Source organism: Arvicanthis niloticus, chromosome 17 (assembly GCF_011762505.2).
Source record: "Arvicanthis niloticus isolate mArvNil1 chromosome 17, mArvNil1.pat.X, whole genome shotgun sequence".
In the NCBI taxonomy this organism is placed as follows: domain Eukaryota; kingdom Metazoa; phylum Chordata; class Mammalia; order Rodentia; family Muridae; genus Arvicanthis; species Arvicanthis niloticus.
The window spans coordinates 31,696,533-31,711,946 of NC_047674.1; the positions used below are offsets into that span (position 1 = coordinate 31,696,533).

At 49.1% G+C, this 15,414-nt stretch overlaps 1 protein-coding gene across 2 annotated transcripts; it reads left to right on the forward strand.

Annotated features, from left to right (window-relative positions):
- Positions 1 to 679: 679 nt before the first annotated feature.
- On the forward strand, positions 680 to 9,099 carry Neurl3 (neuralized E3 ubiquitin protein ligase 3). 2 transcript variants are annotated; one of them, XM_034521076.2, is made up of 5 exons: positions 680 to 811; positions 1,388 to 1,631; positions 5,368 to 5,856; positions 6,391 to 6,444; positions 8,514 to 9,099. In XM_034521076.2, the coding sequence occupies exons 2-5, from the start codon at positions 1,604 to 1,606 to the stop codon at positions 8,705 to 8,707; spliced, it is 765 nt and encodes a 254-aa protein (XP_034376967.1). In that variant the 5' UTR covers positions 680 to 811; positions 1,388 to 1,603; the 3' UTR covers positions 8,708 to 9,099. The 2 variants fall into 2 exon arrangements, with proteins under 2 accessions (XP_034376967.1, XP_076771195.1); XM_076915080.1 differs by having other exon boundaries at positions 685 to 811; positions 5,368 to 5,912; positions 8,514 to 8,753.
- Positions 9,100 to 15,414: the final 6,315 nt, after the last annotated feature.

The window sequence follows — 15,414 nt, forward strand, 5'->3', positions numbered from 1 at the left end:
CTGTGGTAAGCATAGCATGAGGGGCTCAGGGCTGGCTTCATGGGAGAAAGGTGGGGGTAGAAGACAGGGGCATGCCTGTTTTTGCTACCTCTCAAATGTAGGGAGCCTGTTTAGAATGGCACGTCCTGAACCCCATCAGTGGGGTAGCTAAATTCACTTGGATGCGGGTGTCTCTGGTCTTGCTTTTTCTGTCTGCTGGCTGCTGGCCTGAGCAGGCTACAGGTCCTGTCTGGGAACCATACCAGCTGCCTGCTATGGTCTGCAGCTAGCCCAGTAATTTTCTATAAAGTCTAAAGCTGCAGAGCAGGCACCTTGATCAGGTGCCCACATATCTCTATTAGGGGAATGTGGATAATCAACGAGGATCTCTTGGCTCCAGACCTGGGCAGAAGGCAGCCAGGTAAAGCCCAGCAAGGGAGGAGCATCCAGAACTTCCCAGAGACTGGTTTGCCTGCTAAGAGGTGCCAGGAGCCTGAGCCTTTTAGACTGAGCCACCCAGGACATTGGGTGAACTACATTGGACTTAGGATCCACAGGTCTCCGGCCCAAGGGACTGGTACTGGCTCTAGAGCAGCTACCTGTGGCCTCAGCAGAAGTTATACATCCAGTGCAGAGACAAAGGTCGCTCAGCAAGGGTGTGGCCGGAAAAAGAAAATCCAGGGGTTACAGCAACGTCTGAGGTAACCAGGGCTACGCTGATGACACCCACTTTCCTCTGGCCACTTCTTCTCACTTAGGCACGGCATGCTGGCTGGAGGAGGTCTCCAGAGCAGAATATCAGACCTGAAGAAGAGGAAGGGATTTGCATAAGGTAACACAGCAGGCACAACCTGGGTCTCCAGCCCTCTATTTCCTCCTCAGTCAATCTCCCAGTCCTGTCTAGCACACTGTCATTTCCAGGTGCCCCAGGGACGTGCCTAGGATTAGTCCTTTCTTAAAGGGTCCAAAGAAGTCACTAACTGTAGCCTAGATCTGGAGTCTCAAGAGTTAGTCTGGCGGGGGTGGGAGGTTTTTGTAAGCCTTCAAACCAACCTCGCCACTGGGCAGGCTCAACTTCACGGGTCCTAGGATTTAGCTCAGTCAGTTAACTTCAGCAGTGGGGCACACCTTCTATATGTGGGGTTGGTCTCCATGCTGGCTGCATATCAAAGTTCCTGCATGCTCTTTGAAACTCCAGATATGCAGATCTCACCCCAGGCCAGGGCCACTAGAGTCTTTATAGAGGAAGGTGGAGTTCCTGGGGGAAGAGGTGTGTGTGTGTGTGGGGGGGGGACGGGTGTTTACTAACATGCGATTATAATTCACAGACAAGGGCTGCTTAGAAGTCAAAAGAAAGAACCGTCTGCTGTAGCCGCAGTTACAACCCCTGCTTCCTTTCCTTTCTCAGGCCAGGCTGCAGCAGCAGTCCACTGTAAGCCACCAGAGGTCATGGGGAAAGTCCCGGATATCGTCATGCGTGACAGCATCTAATTAATCATCAGCTCTGTAACGTGATCTCCAGCTTATAAAAGGGGAACCTTCAGAGAGTCTTGTAACCCTGATCACTGGCCTTCACAGACATCTCCAGACCCAGGGACTTGTGCCTCAGGAGGAGCCCAGGCTAATGGGTTCTCGCCTCAGCCCTGAGGCCAGTAAGTAGATTTCCTGTATGCCTTGATCTGGCTTCTGAGTCCTGACTGCAAGGAGTGCAGGTGGGATGTCTGGAAGGGGGAGAGCAGGGACATCATTGGCTCCTAGAGTGGTGTTTTCCATGGTCTGGGCTGCGTGAGGAACCCAGCAGAGGCTGGGTGTCTCAGGTCCAAGATGGCTGCCAAGATACACACCCCTTTTCCCCCACCCACTACCGGTAACTAGTCTTTATCTAGGATTAGATAAGGGAGAATCAAGGCTGGGGTGGGGAAAAGGGTAGAGCTTAGGAGGCCAGGTGGGCAAACGAAGGACTTCAGCTTTACCAAATTATTGGTGGCACCGTGGGCAAGTCATTTTGTCTCTGGGCTCTTGGTTTTTCTCATCTGAAGGCTGGTACAGTGCCACCACCCTGCTGTCCTTTGAGGCTCCAAATGTAGACATCTAAATAGTAATGAGATAGGAAGTTTCTCTGAGACACTCACCTGTGTCTGTGGTCACGTTTCCCTTAGCAGAGGGACTTGCATGAGTGGACAGGAGATAGCATATCACGCCTTAGAACAAAGACCGGGACCGGGCTCTCTAGACCTGCCCCCCAAGCCAATCAGCGCCCCTGCGTAGGGCCCCGTGGCAAGCACCCAAGGCTCACACACAGTGGGCGGCCACGCCTAGAGCCACCTCTGCTGAGGCAGCTGTGTTTGGATTCAAGGCTGGGCAGTAACAATGCCAAAAGGGATGAAGTGTAACAGGTGTAGGTTGGTGTGTGTGTGTGTGTGTGTGTGTGTGTGTGCGCGCGCGCGCGCGTGCGATGGGGGGGGGACTGAGACTGTGTAGCTGAGCCCACAAGCTCCTTGGGGCTGGGAGGACAGGAAGAGACCTTTCCTGAGCTTCCCCAAGCTCTGAGTGCTTTTAAATGGGGGGTGCAGTGAGGAGAAAAGGACTGACTGGGTGCCTGGCATCCCAAAGGCCTTGGTACTGAAGGTGCTGACAGTTGGGAGGCCATCATGAAGCAGGTGGCTGAGCATCCATCCCTAAAATCCTCAGAGCCTTGCAGTAGAGACTATAATTTGTCTTCATCTGTTCAGGTCTGTAGATGACCCTATGGACATGGCTTGCATGTCCCCAACTTCCTAGCTGTCTAGATCCAGGCCAGCCTACATCAGTGGGTAGCACAAAGGTGGAGTTACTGAAGAAGGACCCACCTCTCTGTTCTATGGAATCTCAGGATCTGGCCTGGAAATGGGGCCCAGAACAGGAATGTTCTAGCTCTTGGTAGAGAATGCTCTGAACCCTGTGCCAACCCTGCCAACCGGGACAGATCCGATTAGAGAGCCATGTTTAGCGTGTGCCCACCTCTGCCATGGCCCAACCCAGCAGTGGGATCTATCAGGTTGCTCAGTCAAAGGGTGAGAATATTCTTGCAAGTCTCTGTGGAAGTAACAAGGCAGAAGAAAGGCGTCAACCCCTTTTGTGCCACTGTGACACAGGAAGCCAGGAAGCAGTGTTTGGTGTAAAGGAAAGGTGGGGCTCATGTGGGGGACAAAGTCCTGAAGGCCTTTGAGAGACTGGCAGGGTAAGGGTGGCCTTCAGCCCTACGCCACCTGGGTCGTGTGCAGTGAATAACCAAACAAGCCATGAGAGACTGCATGTAGCGAGGCCAGGGCTCAAGAGGTCCCTTGTGGCTTGCCAGTGGTGGTACTTCCTGGGAGCCACACCTAGGGAGTTGTCCAAAGGCCACTGGACGAAGGGACACAAGGCCTGAGCATGCAGAAGAGAGAAGGTGGCTCAAGTGTTCTGCTCACCTACGGACTTATGGAGGTGGCAGCATGTCCCTTCAGCTTCTTCCCTGTAACACAGGATGTAGCTCTCAAAGATCCCTGGGAAGGCTCCTAAGTGGGGATAAAGCTTTGCCCACTCAAGCTGCCAACCAGGCCAAGGCTTTCTTTTCCTGGGACTCTTGTGCCCTCAGAGGCCATTCCTGGGGCAGTTTGCCTTCTTCTGAACTGATACCCCATCAGCCATCTGAACTGACATCCCATTAACCAGAAGTGGATGGGAGCAGCGAACTGAACTTCTCTCTCCCAGAGCAATCCTTCCAGTCCTCTCTCCTCCTGGAGATGGAATGTGGCCAGGTGAACACCCTGCCCACAGCCAGGGAGCACTGACCACCATTTGAAGATGAGCAGCCCAAAGTTCCCAGACCCAGAGGGGATTTGAACCCTTTCCATGGAGGCTATAGTGAATGCGGCCAGGGCACCAGCTTGGCCCTATTTCTGCTTTTGTGGTGGACCAGCAGGGTTGCAAGGAATTGTTTCCAGCATCTGCTCTTGTCCAGGATCATTGCTCAAGCCCCTTACCACGGCTTCACTTGAGACCTTCACATCAGTGGTGGCTATGACCCAGCTGAGTGCTGGGGAGGGCTTTTGCCAGTAGACCCGGACCTCACAGTCCTATGTCTGGCTCTGCAGGCAGGCTTGTGGTCTGCAAGTGGAACAGGGGTCATCCAGCTGGTGGGGGATGGGGTTCCTCTGGAGTCTGGCTCAAGTTCAGATTAAGTTCATGTTTCTTTTTCAGCCAGCTTCCTCCTCTCACCCCCCCCCCCCCAACCCCTTAAAGAGGAAAGGCAGGTCTCTGTGATCTGATCAACCAGGCCAGGAAACTCCAACTCTCTCCCAGCCAGGGCTAAGAAGGGTTGCCCAGCAGGCAACGTTCCCTCCCGGCTGCCAAGTGCCTTTGAGAAGTCCCTTGGTTCCAAAGCTCACTTCAGGCCTTGGGGGCATACAGGCACCTCCTGTTCTCAGCTTGCACTCCTGTCCTGTGGGAAACTGCTGTGTCCTCCTCTCTTCCGGGATCAGTTAGTCACCTTCAGTGGGAGAGGGCTGATATAGCTCACCTATGGGAGAAGGAGGTTAGAGAAGCAGAGAAAAAAAGCAGAGCTATTGTGGGCCACCTGCAGGGCATGCACAAGTCAGCAAGCCAGCTGACCCAGCTCCTCCAGGCTAGGCACTTGAGAGTACATGGGCATTACACTTCATCCAGAGGCTGGCAGAATGGCTCAGCTAGCTGGTGCTTGCCGACAAGCTGAAGGACTATATAGTTCAATCCCCCAAACTACAAGGTAGAAGGGGGGAACTGACTCCTGCAAGTTGTCCTCTGACCTCCACCCATGCATCCCAGGACTTGTGCACTCAATAAAGAAGTAAGTGTTAAAAAAAAAGAAAAACAATAAACTCATCCAAGTTCTTATGTCTAAGTCTTTGGTTTTATTTTGTTCACTGTCTATGTAGCTCAGGCTGGTCTAGCCTGGAACCCCTTGTAGCTCAGGCAGGCCTGGAACTTGCCATCACCTTCTCAGTGCTGGGATTACAGTACCACCACACAAGCAAGTTGCTTTTTCTACTAGATCCTAGTAATAGCGACGGCTCATGGGTGGATTTAGACAGGGCTAGTACACACGTAGGTTCTTACAATTTTCATGCTAGGCAGAAGCAGGGAACTGAGGTCAGGGGAGGTTAACAGACCCAGGCAGGTAGAGTGCACCGCCCAGCAGGCTTTAAGCAGATCTGGGGCTTGTGAGATGAGGCTTGGTATGGTTTGAGAACTGGTGGTGGCTTCAGGGAACTGGGGGTGTTGGAAATGGTGGTGAAGGAGGCTAGGGGGGACAAGGGTGCTGGGCATTTCCTGGAGAGCCGGTGGGTTAGAATGGGCCCTCACTGACTGGCTCCCCACTCTGCCCCACAGATGCCGAGGTGCCCCGCGAGGCCCTCAGTTTTCATGGCGATGCCATGGGCACACAGGTGCATCTGGATGACCAGCGGAGCACAGCGCGCAGGCGCTCCACATTCCACGATGGTATTGTGTTCAGCCAGCGTCCTGTATGGCCCGGTGAGCGTGTAGCGCTGCGTGTGCTGCGACATGAAGATGGTTGGTGTGGTGGCCTCCGCGTGGGCTTCACGCGCCTGGACCCCGCGCAAGTGCCTGCGTCCTGCCTGCCACCCTTCGTGTGCCCGGACCTGGAGGAGCAGAGCCCCACGTGGGCAGCGTTGCTTCCAGAGGGCTTCGTTCGCGCGGGGAATGTGGTCTGCTTCTGGGTGAATCGTAGAGGCTGGCTCTTCGCCAAGGTCAACGCTGGCCGCCCCCTCTTGCTGCGCAAAGACGTGCTGGTCCAGGGCGCCCCGCTCTGGGCAGTGATGGATGTGTACGGGACAACGAAAGCCATTGAGCTGCTTGGTGAGACAATCCTCGGGGATCCCAATACTGAGTGTGGCATGGAGACAAAGTTCCAGGTGACTTCACTCACCTGTCTAGTGGCTCTGGTAGAACCCTTCATTCTTTTATTCTCAGTATGCCATGAGCTCATGGCCAGGACGCCGGAGACACGAAATGAGCAAAAGCCTTAGCCTTGTCCCTATAAAGAATAAGATATGACCAGTCCTCTAAACATTGTTAGGCTGGTCGCGGTTCACCAAGGAGAAAACATTTGGATAGAACCTTGCACCCTAAGTAGTTCAGCCATAATAAGGTGAAAGAAAAATCAACAAAAACAAACAAAACAAAAAACAAACAAAACAAAACCCCAAACCAATCAAACAAAAATCCTACAAAGCTGTGAGAGCTCAGCTAGGTTCTTAACACAACCAGGAGATCAGCCATGAAGAAGGGAGCTTGATGCCGCAGGGTAGCGAGTGCGCATGCGTGTGTGGGTATGCGCCTGTACGTGCATTTGTATGGATTTCTGGCCCTGAACTTCCCTTTCTGCCTTAGATCCCAAAGCCAACGCCTGGATCACCAGTGGGGAGCCTGTGCCAGAGTCTGAAGGTGAGTGCACATCCTGGGGAGTGACTAAGAAGTCTCGCTGTTCAAAGTCATCTTTCTAGGTCCCACAGACAGGTCTTCCACAGGTTTTAGGCCCGTTTACTGCCCACTAGAGATCCAGAAACAATGTAATGTTTCTGCCTTCTAGAACATTGCCCAGTTTCAAAATTAGAAGAGAATATTCATGAGTTCCCTCCACCCCCTGCGAGTCTCATATAGCCTAATCTATCTTTAAATGCTGAGATTACAGCCTAGTTTAATCCTTTCTCTTTAAAAAAATAAAAATAAATAATAATGCATCATCTATGGGCCTGGTGCCTTTGGAGACCCTAAGAGGGAGTTGGATGCTCTGAAATTGGATTTGCAGATAGTTGTAAGCTGCCACATAGATGCTGGGAATCAAACTTGGTTCCTCCCCAAGAACAAGTGCTTAAAGCTGCTGAGCTGTCTCTCGCTTTCTGGCCTCTCGTTTTTCTTGTGAAAGCATAGTGGTAGAGTGATGGTTCTGTTGGAGAGGCGCCTGCTTGGTCTGAGTTGAGTCCTCAGAACCCACATGAGTGGACAGGCACATGCTAGAAACACGGAGACAGAAGAGTCCCTGGGATTTGTGGTCCAGTCAGGCTAGCCAATCAGCGAGCTCCAGGTTCTGTGAGAGAACCTGTATCAAGACCAAGGTGGAGGAAAGCCTCTGACATCAACCAGACAGTCATGTACACACACACACACACACACACAAGTGTGTGCACATGCACACAACACACACATATAAACATGTACAGATAAATGCATATGCACATACAGACATATGCGTACACATACAGACACACACACTCACACACATGCACACACACGCACACATGCATACATACACATACACTCACACATGTGCATACACACACAGCACACACACTCACACACACTCATAATGCATACACATGTACATGCATACACACACACACTCACACATTCATACTCATGTACAAGCACATATACATGCATACACATGCGCACGCACACACACAAGCACACATGCACACGAACACTGGGCCTGGGATACAGTTCAATTGGTAGAGTGTTTGAATAGCAGGCACAAAGCTCTGGGCTTGATTTATAGCACTAAATAAAATCATAATGATAAAAGTGGGCATGAGGGGATCAGAAGTCCAAGGTTATCTTCAGTTACAGATAGTGGGCTTGAGGCTAGCCTAGGCTAAATGAGACTGTTGTCTCAAAAAAGAAAAAAGAAAAAGTCAGGTGGGTATACAGCCTAGGTATAGAGGCTTGCCTAATGTGTACCAAGCCCTGGCTCTAGATTCAGTTCCCAGTATGAAGAAAACATTAAAAGGCAGAACCAAACCAAATGAAAATCCATCCCTAACCATAAAGGCACACGCCTTTAATCACAGCATTTGGGAGGCAGAGGCAGGCAGAGCTTTATGAATTTGGGGCCAGCCAGAGCTACATAAAGAAACTAAACTAAACTAAACTAAAATAAAGCTTCACCAAATAAGTAGAATATAAGCATATAAGCAAAGGAAAAAAACTTGCTAGACTCACTTTTTATTAATGAGTGTGTATAAGCTTTTGTGTAGAGAGGATGTGAGGGCTTTATTTTCCTTGTATCCAAGCTAGAGGATCCCTGGATCCCTGGATCCTTGGATCAGAGGATGTGTTAACAATCCAAGACGCTACAATGCCCAGACCCCAGTATCCTGTGAGCTGTTGTTTATGCTCCACTTGGATTTATAAATTCATCATAGGAACAGATCAGCAATAATAACTAATATAAAACTGAACTGCGGCAGCATGCAGTAATAGCAATTATTTAGTACTCATGTCTTTTTTTTCTAGATCTTTCCATTTGATAGTTTCAGACCACAGGTGGCTGAAACTGGGAAGCAATAGCCTAGATAAGGGGCTGTGGGTATTTGGTAGGTTTTCATGCGATTGCATTGAATGGACTTTCACAGGGAGTCCTATTCCTCTGGACACTGAGCGTTCCTGTCCTGTGGTAAGAGATAGGTGGCCTACTCTCCATGTGTACCTGAGACTTGTGCTTTCTTGTTTTCCAGTCACATCAGGAGAGGAGTGTGTCATCTGCTTCCACAACACTGCCAACACCCGCCTCATGCCCTGTGGCCACGCACACTTCTGTGGCTCCTGTGCCTGGCACATCTTCAAAGACACGGCCAGGTGCCCCATGTGTCGCTGGCAGATCGAGGAGGTGGCTGTAGTGCCTTCACTGAAGACTGGGGAAGGCTCCTGAGAAGATGGCTTCTTAGAGTGTGTGGCAGATGGGACCTGGCTCTGAGGCAGGCCCCTGCAAAAGGAGAAACCTCTGTCTGGACGTTGGTCAGCAAGCCCAGTCAAGGGCCGCCATGCCTGGTCTTGCATTAGCAAGCCTTAGTAGCCACCAGGGAGGCTCAGTGAACCTTTCCCCAGCCAGAAGTTCTGTAGACGCTGATATAGCACAGAGAAATCTCTTTGGCCACTTCGGGAAGTCCCCAGCATGGCAGGGCCAGCTTGAGCCCCTGTTCTACAGCTGAGGACGTGAAGGGATCTGTTTGTGTCTGGCAAAAGTACCAGAAGCAGAGACATATTCCATGGTTACCTCCTTGCTGACTTGTAAGATAGCAAAATAAAGTTTTGGGGTTTTTTTTTTTTTTTTTTTTTTTTTTTTTTTTTGTAATGATGTTTCCTTCACTGTACTCAGTGGGAGGAGGTGGCACTCTGAAATGTTTAAACTGTTAAGGCATTTGGGGACATGCTGTGCTGCCCCGTCCCTTGTGGGTCTGCACGCCTCTGGTGCTTGACTTCGTCTCCTTGTACAACTGTTGAGTGCTGGGTTTTAGGAAAGCACCAAGACTCCACTTATGAGGCCGCTCATGGGTGGGAGAATGCAGTCTGTGATGGGGGGGTGAAGTTGGGGTTCTGTAACTTCCAGGGGCCCAGTCGCTGCTGGGGTGCTGCACAGAGGAGTCGGGAACAAAAGATCAGGGGGTCCACGAGCTCAAGAGGAGGTCGGGACCGAATAATTCCAAACTTCTGGACATCCAGGCATTGCTGAGTCGTGAGGAGTTGAGAGCAGAGTTGGTGTCCGGTGGACCGGGGCCAGGGTGGGAGGAATGGGTGCTCCGGTTTAGCTCATTGGTGGCGACTGTCTTTAGCTTGGCAGATGTTTGGAAGAGCAGAGAGGCCTCCTGCGGGAGACTTAGGCTATGGCTCTGTAGGCGAAGGCCTTCTCATGTTCCCCATGGCGGTTCTGATGAAAGAGACAGTCCTTGTTTATCTATATGGTTTATTGACTGTTCATTAGTGGAAAATGAGAGCCTAACAACTTCTCAGGGTGGACCTGAGGTTAAATACCTTTTGCAGGGAGGAATGTCTGGGAAGGGAAGCTTATTGGCTAAACCCTCAGGACCTTTAGGTACCTCATTAGCATGGAGAACTCTGTTCTGGGCTGCCACCATCCTGGGGAGTGTGGCCTGTATTCCCAGCCAGGAATCTAGCAGGGAACAGGGAGGCGCCTACTGTCTCAGTGGTGTTCCTGAGTGTGGGGGTCTCAGACCCACTCCTTACCAAATTTCCTGGCATTTTCAACTTTCCCACAGCCCTGACCACACTGGTAAGGACTGGATGGGGCTCTGGCAGGTCCATGGGCTCTAGTCACTGAACATGGCAGGGATTCAGTCAACACTTCCAGCTCTGAGCCTTAACCAGACTTTGCCCTTTCAGCTGAGTTCTGGGGACTTCAGGAGGCTCTGACACTGGTGGAAGGCAGGTATTAATGTCAAGGAAGCCCAAACTTGGGGCTTTTGTATGTAGGAACCCTCTATCTGCAGCATATTTTTCAAATGTAATCAGTTTATACTGTTTAAAATGAGACTGGGGAACAAAAAACCCTTTATCCCTGACATAGGTGGTGGCTATGTTTCGTTCTATTTGTGAGAGGTCAACCTCACAGTGCAACAAGATTGATTAATTGGTGTGAAGGGGAAGGTCAGAGCTGAGTCCTTGCCAGGCGAAGTATTAGAAAAAAAGGTCTCATGACAGAGTACTGACCCCACCTTCATCTACCGACAGAAGCCGAGAGTTTGCCGACTATGGATGAGTGGTTCCTGTCAATGGCAAGCCACTTGAAGAACGTTTTATATCCAGTTTTATAAACTTGTAGCTAGAGGAGGTCAGAGATATGAACCTCCAGCTAAACAGTCATGGAAGGGTCTGCCTAGGGGCGGGAGCAGGGAACTTGGACCAGAGAAGCAAGGCAAAGCTATCAGCCTGATGGCAGTTCATGGCAGGAAGCCTCTGTATCCAGAAGCTGTGTGTGGCTTCCTTCACCCAGCAACCACTGCGGTGATTGGTTTCAATCATCAATACGCAGAATCTGGAATCACCTGGAAACAGACTCAGTAAGGGAATGTCTACTGCAGGTTGGCCTTTGGAGATGCCACTGAGGAATTTCCTGATTGGGTTAATTGAGTTGGAAACCCACCTTGAATGTGGCTGGCACCATTTCATGAGCTGGGCCTCTAGATCAATGGTTCTCAACCTTCCTAATGCTGTGATTCTCTCTTTATGTTGCGGTTCTCTTTTATGTTGCGGTGACCCCCAACTATAAAATTTTTTCCATTCTTACTTCATAACTACTACAATTTTGCTACTGTTATGAATTGTAATGTAAATATCTGATATGCAGGACAGCTGATATATGACCCCTGTTGAGAAACGCTGCTCTAGACTGAATGGTAGAGAGAGCCCAGGGCACAGGCACTCAGTGGTCTGTTCCACACAATGGGCACACTTTGACCAGTTGTCTCAAGCTCTGACTTCCTGGAAATGATGGACTGGAACTACAGGCTAAAATAAACCCTCACTTCCCTAAGTTGCTTTGGTTGGGATATTTTGTCACAGGGTGGTTAGGAATATTTCTGAGGTCACAAACAAAGAGACTACTATCATAATTGTTATGCTTTGCATATGCTTGACCCAGGGAGTGGTGCTATTAGAAGGTGTGGCCCTGTTGGAGTGCATGTGGGCTATAAGACCCTCACCCTAGTTGCCTGGAAGTCAGTCTTTCACTAGCAGCCTTCAGATGAAGATGTAGAACTCTCAGCTCTGCCTGCAACCATAACTGCCTGGATGCTGTCATACTCCCTCCTTGATGATAACGGACCTCTGAACCTGAAAGCCAGCCCCAATTAAATGTTGTCCTTATAAGAGTTGCCTTGGTCATGGTGTCCATTCACAGCAGTAAAACCCTAACTAAGGCAATAATAAAAGTGTCTTATCTGTGTCCTTACTTTTGCACAAGAATTGTCTGTTACCCACCTGCAAAAGTGGTGGCCTAAGCGCAGGGATGGGGACATCCTTCTGGTTTTTGTCCCTGAAGCAAAAGGGAAGTTGAACTGTACCTCGCTGGTTGAGGCCGGCCAGAAGATCCAGTTGTTAACGTAAGAGTAAGATGAGAAAAAAAAAATTAAAGCACAAGTTTTATTTATTATTTTCTTTCTGTGTGACTAAGGAGGAAGTGGGGTCAGGAAATGGTGGCTTAGAGCCAGCCAGAAGCTGAAAAACAGCTTGTGGTTTGATAAGGAGGAAGTGGGGTGTACTGTGAAAGAAAAGATAATTGTTTGTTGCATCTGAAAGGGCAACTGGAAAAGAAAAGGAGCCGAACACCTCACTGTTAGCTACAAGTCTCCCTCTCCCATCTTTCCAGGAGGCCCCTGAGGCTAACAAAGAATCCACCCCAGATGTAAGTGTAAACTTGCAAACACGGGAAGCCCCTCATCTGAGGAACACCAATGTCATGGGAGAAAAGGCCCTCGGTTACACAGAAAGCATGAATACCTGGAAAAACAGCTAGCAGAGCAGACAGACCTGGGCGTTCCTGCAGCTATGGTTACATATAGAGAGTAGTCTAAAAAGATCTAGACATCTTGGGGAATTAAAGATGTGATTACTGAAAATAATGTAAACATCTGATCTATATCTATATATCATATAGATATGTATATATGTACACACACACACACACACACACACACACACACACACACACACACACGCACGATCAATTTATGTGAAGAGTCGAAGGTGAATGGTGGAATGGTCTGAAATCACCTAGATTGTCCTGTGGAGTTACCAAGAGATGAGAAGTGATTGAATGGGAGAAAGCAGAAGTTCAGAAGCCTGTCCACCAGGAACACAGAAGGTAAAAAAAGAGATGGGGGAGGGAGGCTGCTCAGTGGAAGACTGGAGAAGCATGACTCATCTGAGAGGCTAAAACTGGAACCTTTGGAAGGTTCTAGTTGGGGTTTCATGCCTATAATCTTAGGACTTGAGAGGCTGAGACAGGAGGATTGCTGTAAGTTTAAAGTGAGCCTGGGGTACATAATGGGTACCAGGTCAGTCAGGGCTACTTAGCAAGATCTTGTCTCAAAAGTACCCACCTCTTTACTTGACCCCAATCTGTGACTAAATAAACAAAGGAAGAAAGAAGAGGAGAGGAGAGGAGGGGGGTGGAAAGAAGGGTAGGGGAGGAACCTACATAGAGTCGTCAAATTAGGTGAACTTAATATATAAGTGCTGGGGCCCAGTCAATTTTCTTCCACCTTCTTCAAAGCTGAGTCTAAGGGCTGGAGAGACGGATCAGCAGTTAAGAGCACTTGCTGCTCTTGCAGAGGACCTAGGCTTGATGTCTAGCATCCACAGGGTAACACAACCATCACTTGTTGTCAACTGCAACTACACACACACACATACACACACACACACACACACACACACACACACACGGTATATTCATGCAATCAAAACACTAATATAGATAAAATAAACTACATCTTTACAAAAAGACTTGGATGTCTGGCTATAACTACAACTCCACGTAGAAGACTGAGAGAGTATTTTATGGAACACTAGCAGTCCAAAGGAGAAGATGTAAAAATGTTGACACTTAGTCATTCCCAGAAATCACCTAGCCAGATCTCTTGAAGGCTCTTGACCTGCTTCACAGGGCTGAGAGCTGAAGTGGCTTACTTATGCTTTAGTCTTACATCTGAGCAGATGTCCAAGACTTCCCGACATCTCAGGAAACCGACATGCTCAGAGAAGTCTGAGTTGAAGCCAGTCGTCGTGGTGGCTCATACCAGGAACACCAGCCAGGCTAAGATGGGAGAGGTGTGAGCTTGAGGCAAGCCTGGGTCATGCAGTGAGCTCTTGTCTCAAAAACAGAAGTAAAGCTAAAGCAGGTTGCAGTAGAAGATGGGCAGAACAGACAGAGGACCTGACCACCCAAATCAGAGCCGATGTGTTCCCTTCGGGACGATCCTTCACTGTGATGAGGTTTTTGCCCAGTAACCCAGACTGGGTTGAAAACATTGTAAGTCAAAAATGCATTGAGTCTATCTGGCCTACTAAACCTCCTAGCTAGCTACACAGTCTGCAAGTGGGGACAGACTCCTATGAGAACCATTAATCCATTCCCAACCCCCATAGCCCAGCATCTCCCACAAGGCCCTGCCTCCCGATGCCCATCTATTTCTTATGAGTGTTGGAGGGACAAACCACATTCATACCATAGCAACCTACAAGTGGCCCACAGGGATATGAAGAAGAGTTAAACTTTGCTAATGACAGGAAGATGCAAACAGAAACCACGGAACCAAGGAAGTGTCGGCTCACACCTGTAAAGATGGCCATTATCAATGACATGGAGAGAGGGGAGTTCATGAGGATGTGAAGAAATGAGAATCTTAGTCATGGTCATTGGGATGTAAATAGTGTGGGGGTCCTCAAAGGAAGGAAAGTAAAGCAGTCACGTGGTCCAACAGTTCTGTGAGGCCTGAGTGCATCCAAAGTCAGTAAGCTAGATTTGGAAGCCCCACCCCCCATTGCCATGCTCACCACAGTGCCATTCACAGTAGCCAAAATCCAGGGATAACTTCAATGCTCAGGTGACAGTAAATGGATAAACTAAATGTGAAGTGGGGCGGGCTATTACTCAGCCTTGGTAGAGGAGGGATCCATTCCCTTGCTAAGTGAAAGAAGCCAGACTAAGCAGGGAGAAGGCTCTGGAAGGCACAGCAAGTGACTACAGTCAGTAATGGGGGACCGTGCGATTGAGATTTGCCAAAGGAGTAGATCCTCCATCTTCTCATCCCAACCACAAACTGGCAACTATGAGAAATGAGAGAGAGGCGAATTAGCTTGATAGATCCACATTCCAAAACATCACATTGCAGGAACTTAAACTTTTTGCCTGTCAATCATAGTCCAGTAAGGTTGAAACAAAATAAGATACATAGTTTCAGTGTCTGAGTGTGTGTGTGTGTGTGGGGTCCTGGCCTGAGACCCAAGATAACTGTAGCCTGCTGGTCCTCGGGGAGGGGTCAACACCTCACGGTCTTGGTTGATCAATGAATATGGAGGTGGGGTTGGGCTGGGGTGACAAAGCACCACAAGGTGCCAGTATTAAAATGATAATAGCAAAAAAAAAAAAAAAAAAAAAAAAAAAAGGCATCTGAAACATCTGAAACCCAGTGTTAAAAACTAGAATTGCAGTAGTAATATTGAGTAACAGTGACCATCTTCCCCGAAAGATGGTTCCTGAGAACTTGAAGGGGATTGAGACCTCTATAACACAGTCAGCTTCTTAGATAAGGAGAAGGGCTGGACAATTGTGTCAAGTCCAGCACACTGCAGACAGTGGTGGTCTATTGAGGAGAGTTCATCACCCTCCCTAGATTCTTGTTATAGAAACAAAGCTCCTGGAAGTGGGCCCCCTGACAGGGAAAATAAAGACAGTGAATGGGCCTGTGCACATGTGTGAGAACTACTCCACAAGAAGAATAGACTTGGTTAACTCCAGCCACTGTGGTTTTTTTTTTTTTTTTTTTTTTTTTTTTTTTTTTTTTTCTTTTTCAGACAGAAACCCTGTCATCAAAACACTGGCTTTTCTTTCTGAGGCTT

Excerpts from the sequence above, each read along its gene's own strand:
- Neurl3 (XM_076915080.1), top strand. The coding sequence starts at position 1,604 with ATGGGTTCTCGCCTCAGCCCTGAGGCCA. Across the intron at positions 1,632-5,367 it reads TCGCCTCAGCCCTGAGGCCA|ATGCCGAGGTGCCCCGCGAG; the intron begins GTAAGTAGATTT and ends TCTGCCCCACAG. Across the intron at positions 5,913-6,390 it reads GCATGGAGACAAAGTTCCAG|ATCCCAAAGCCAACGCCTGG; the intron begins GTGACTTCACTC and ends TTTCTGCCTTAG.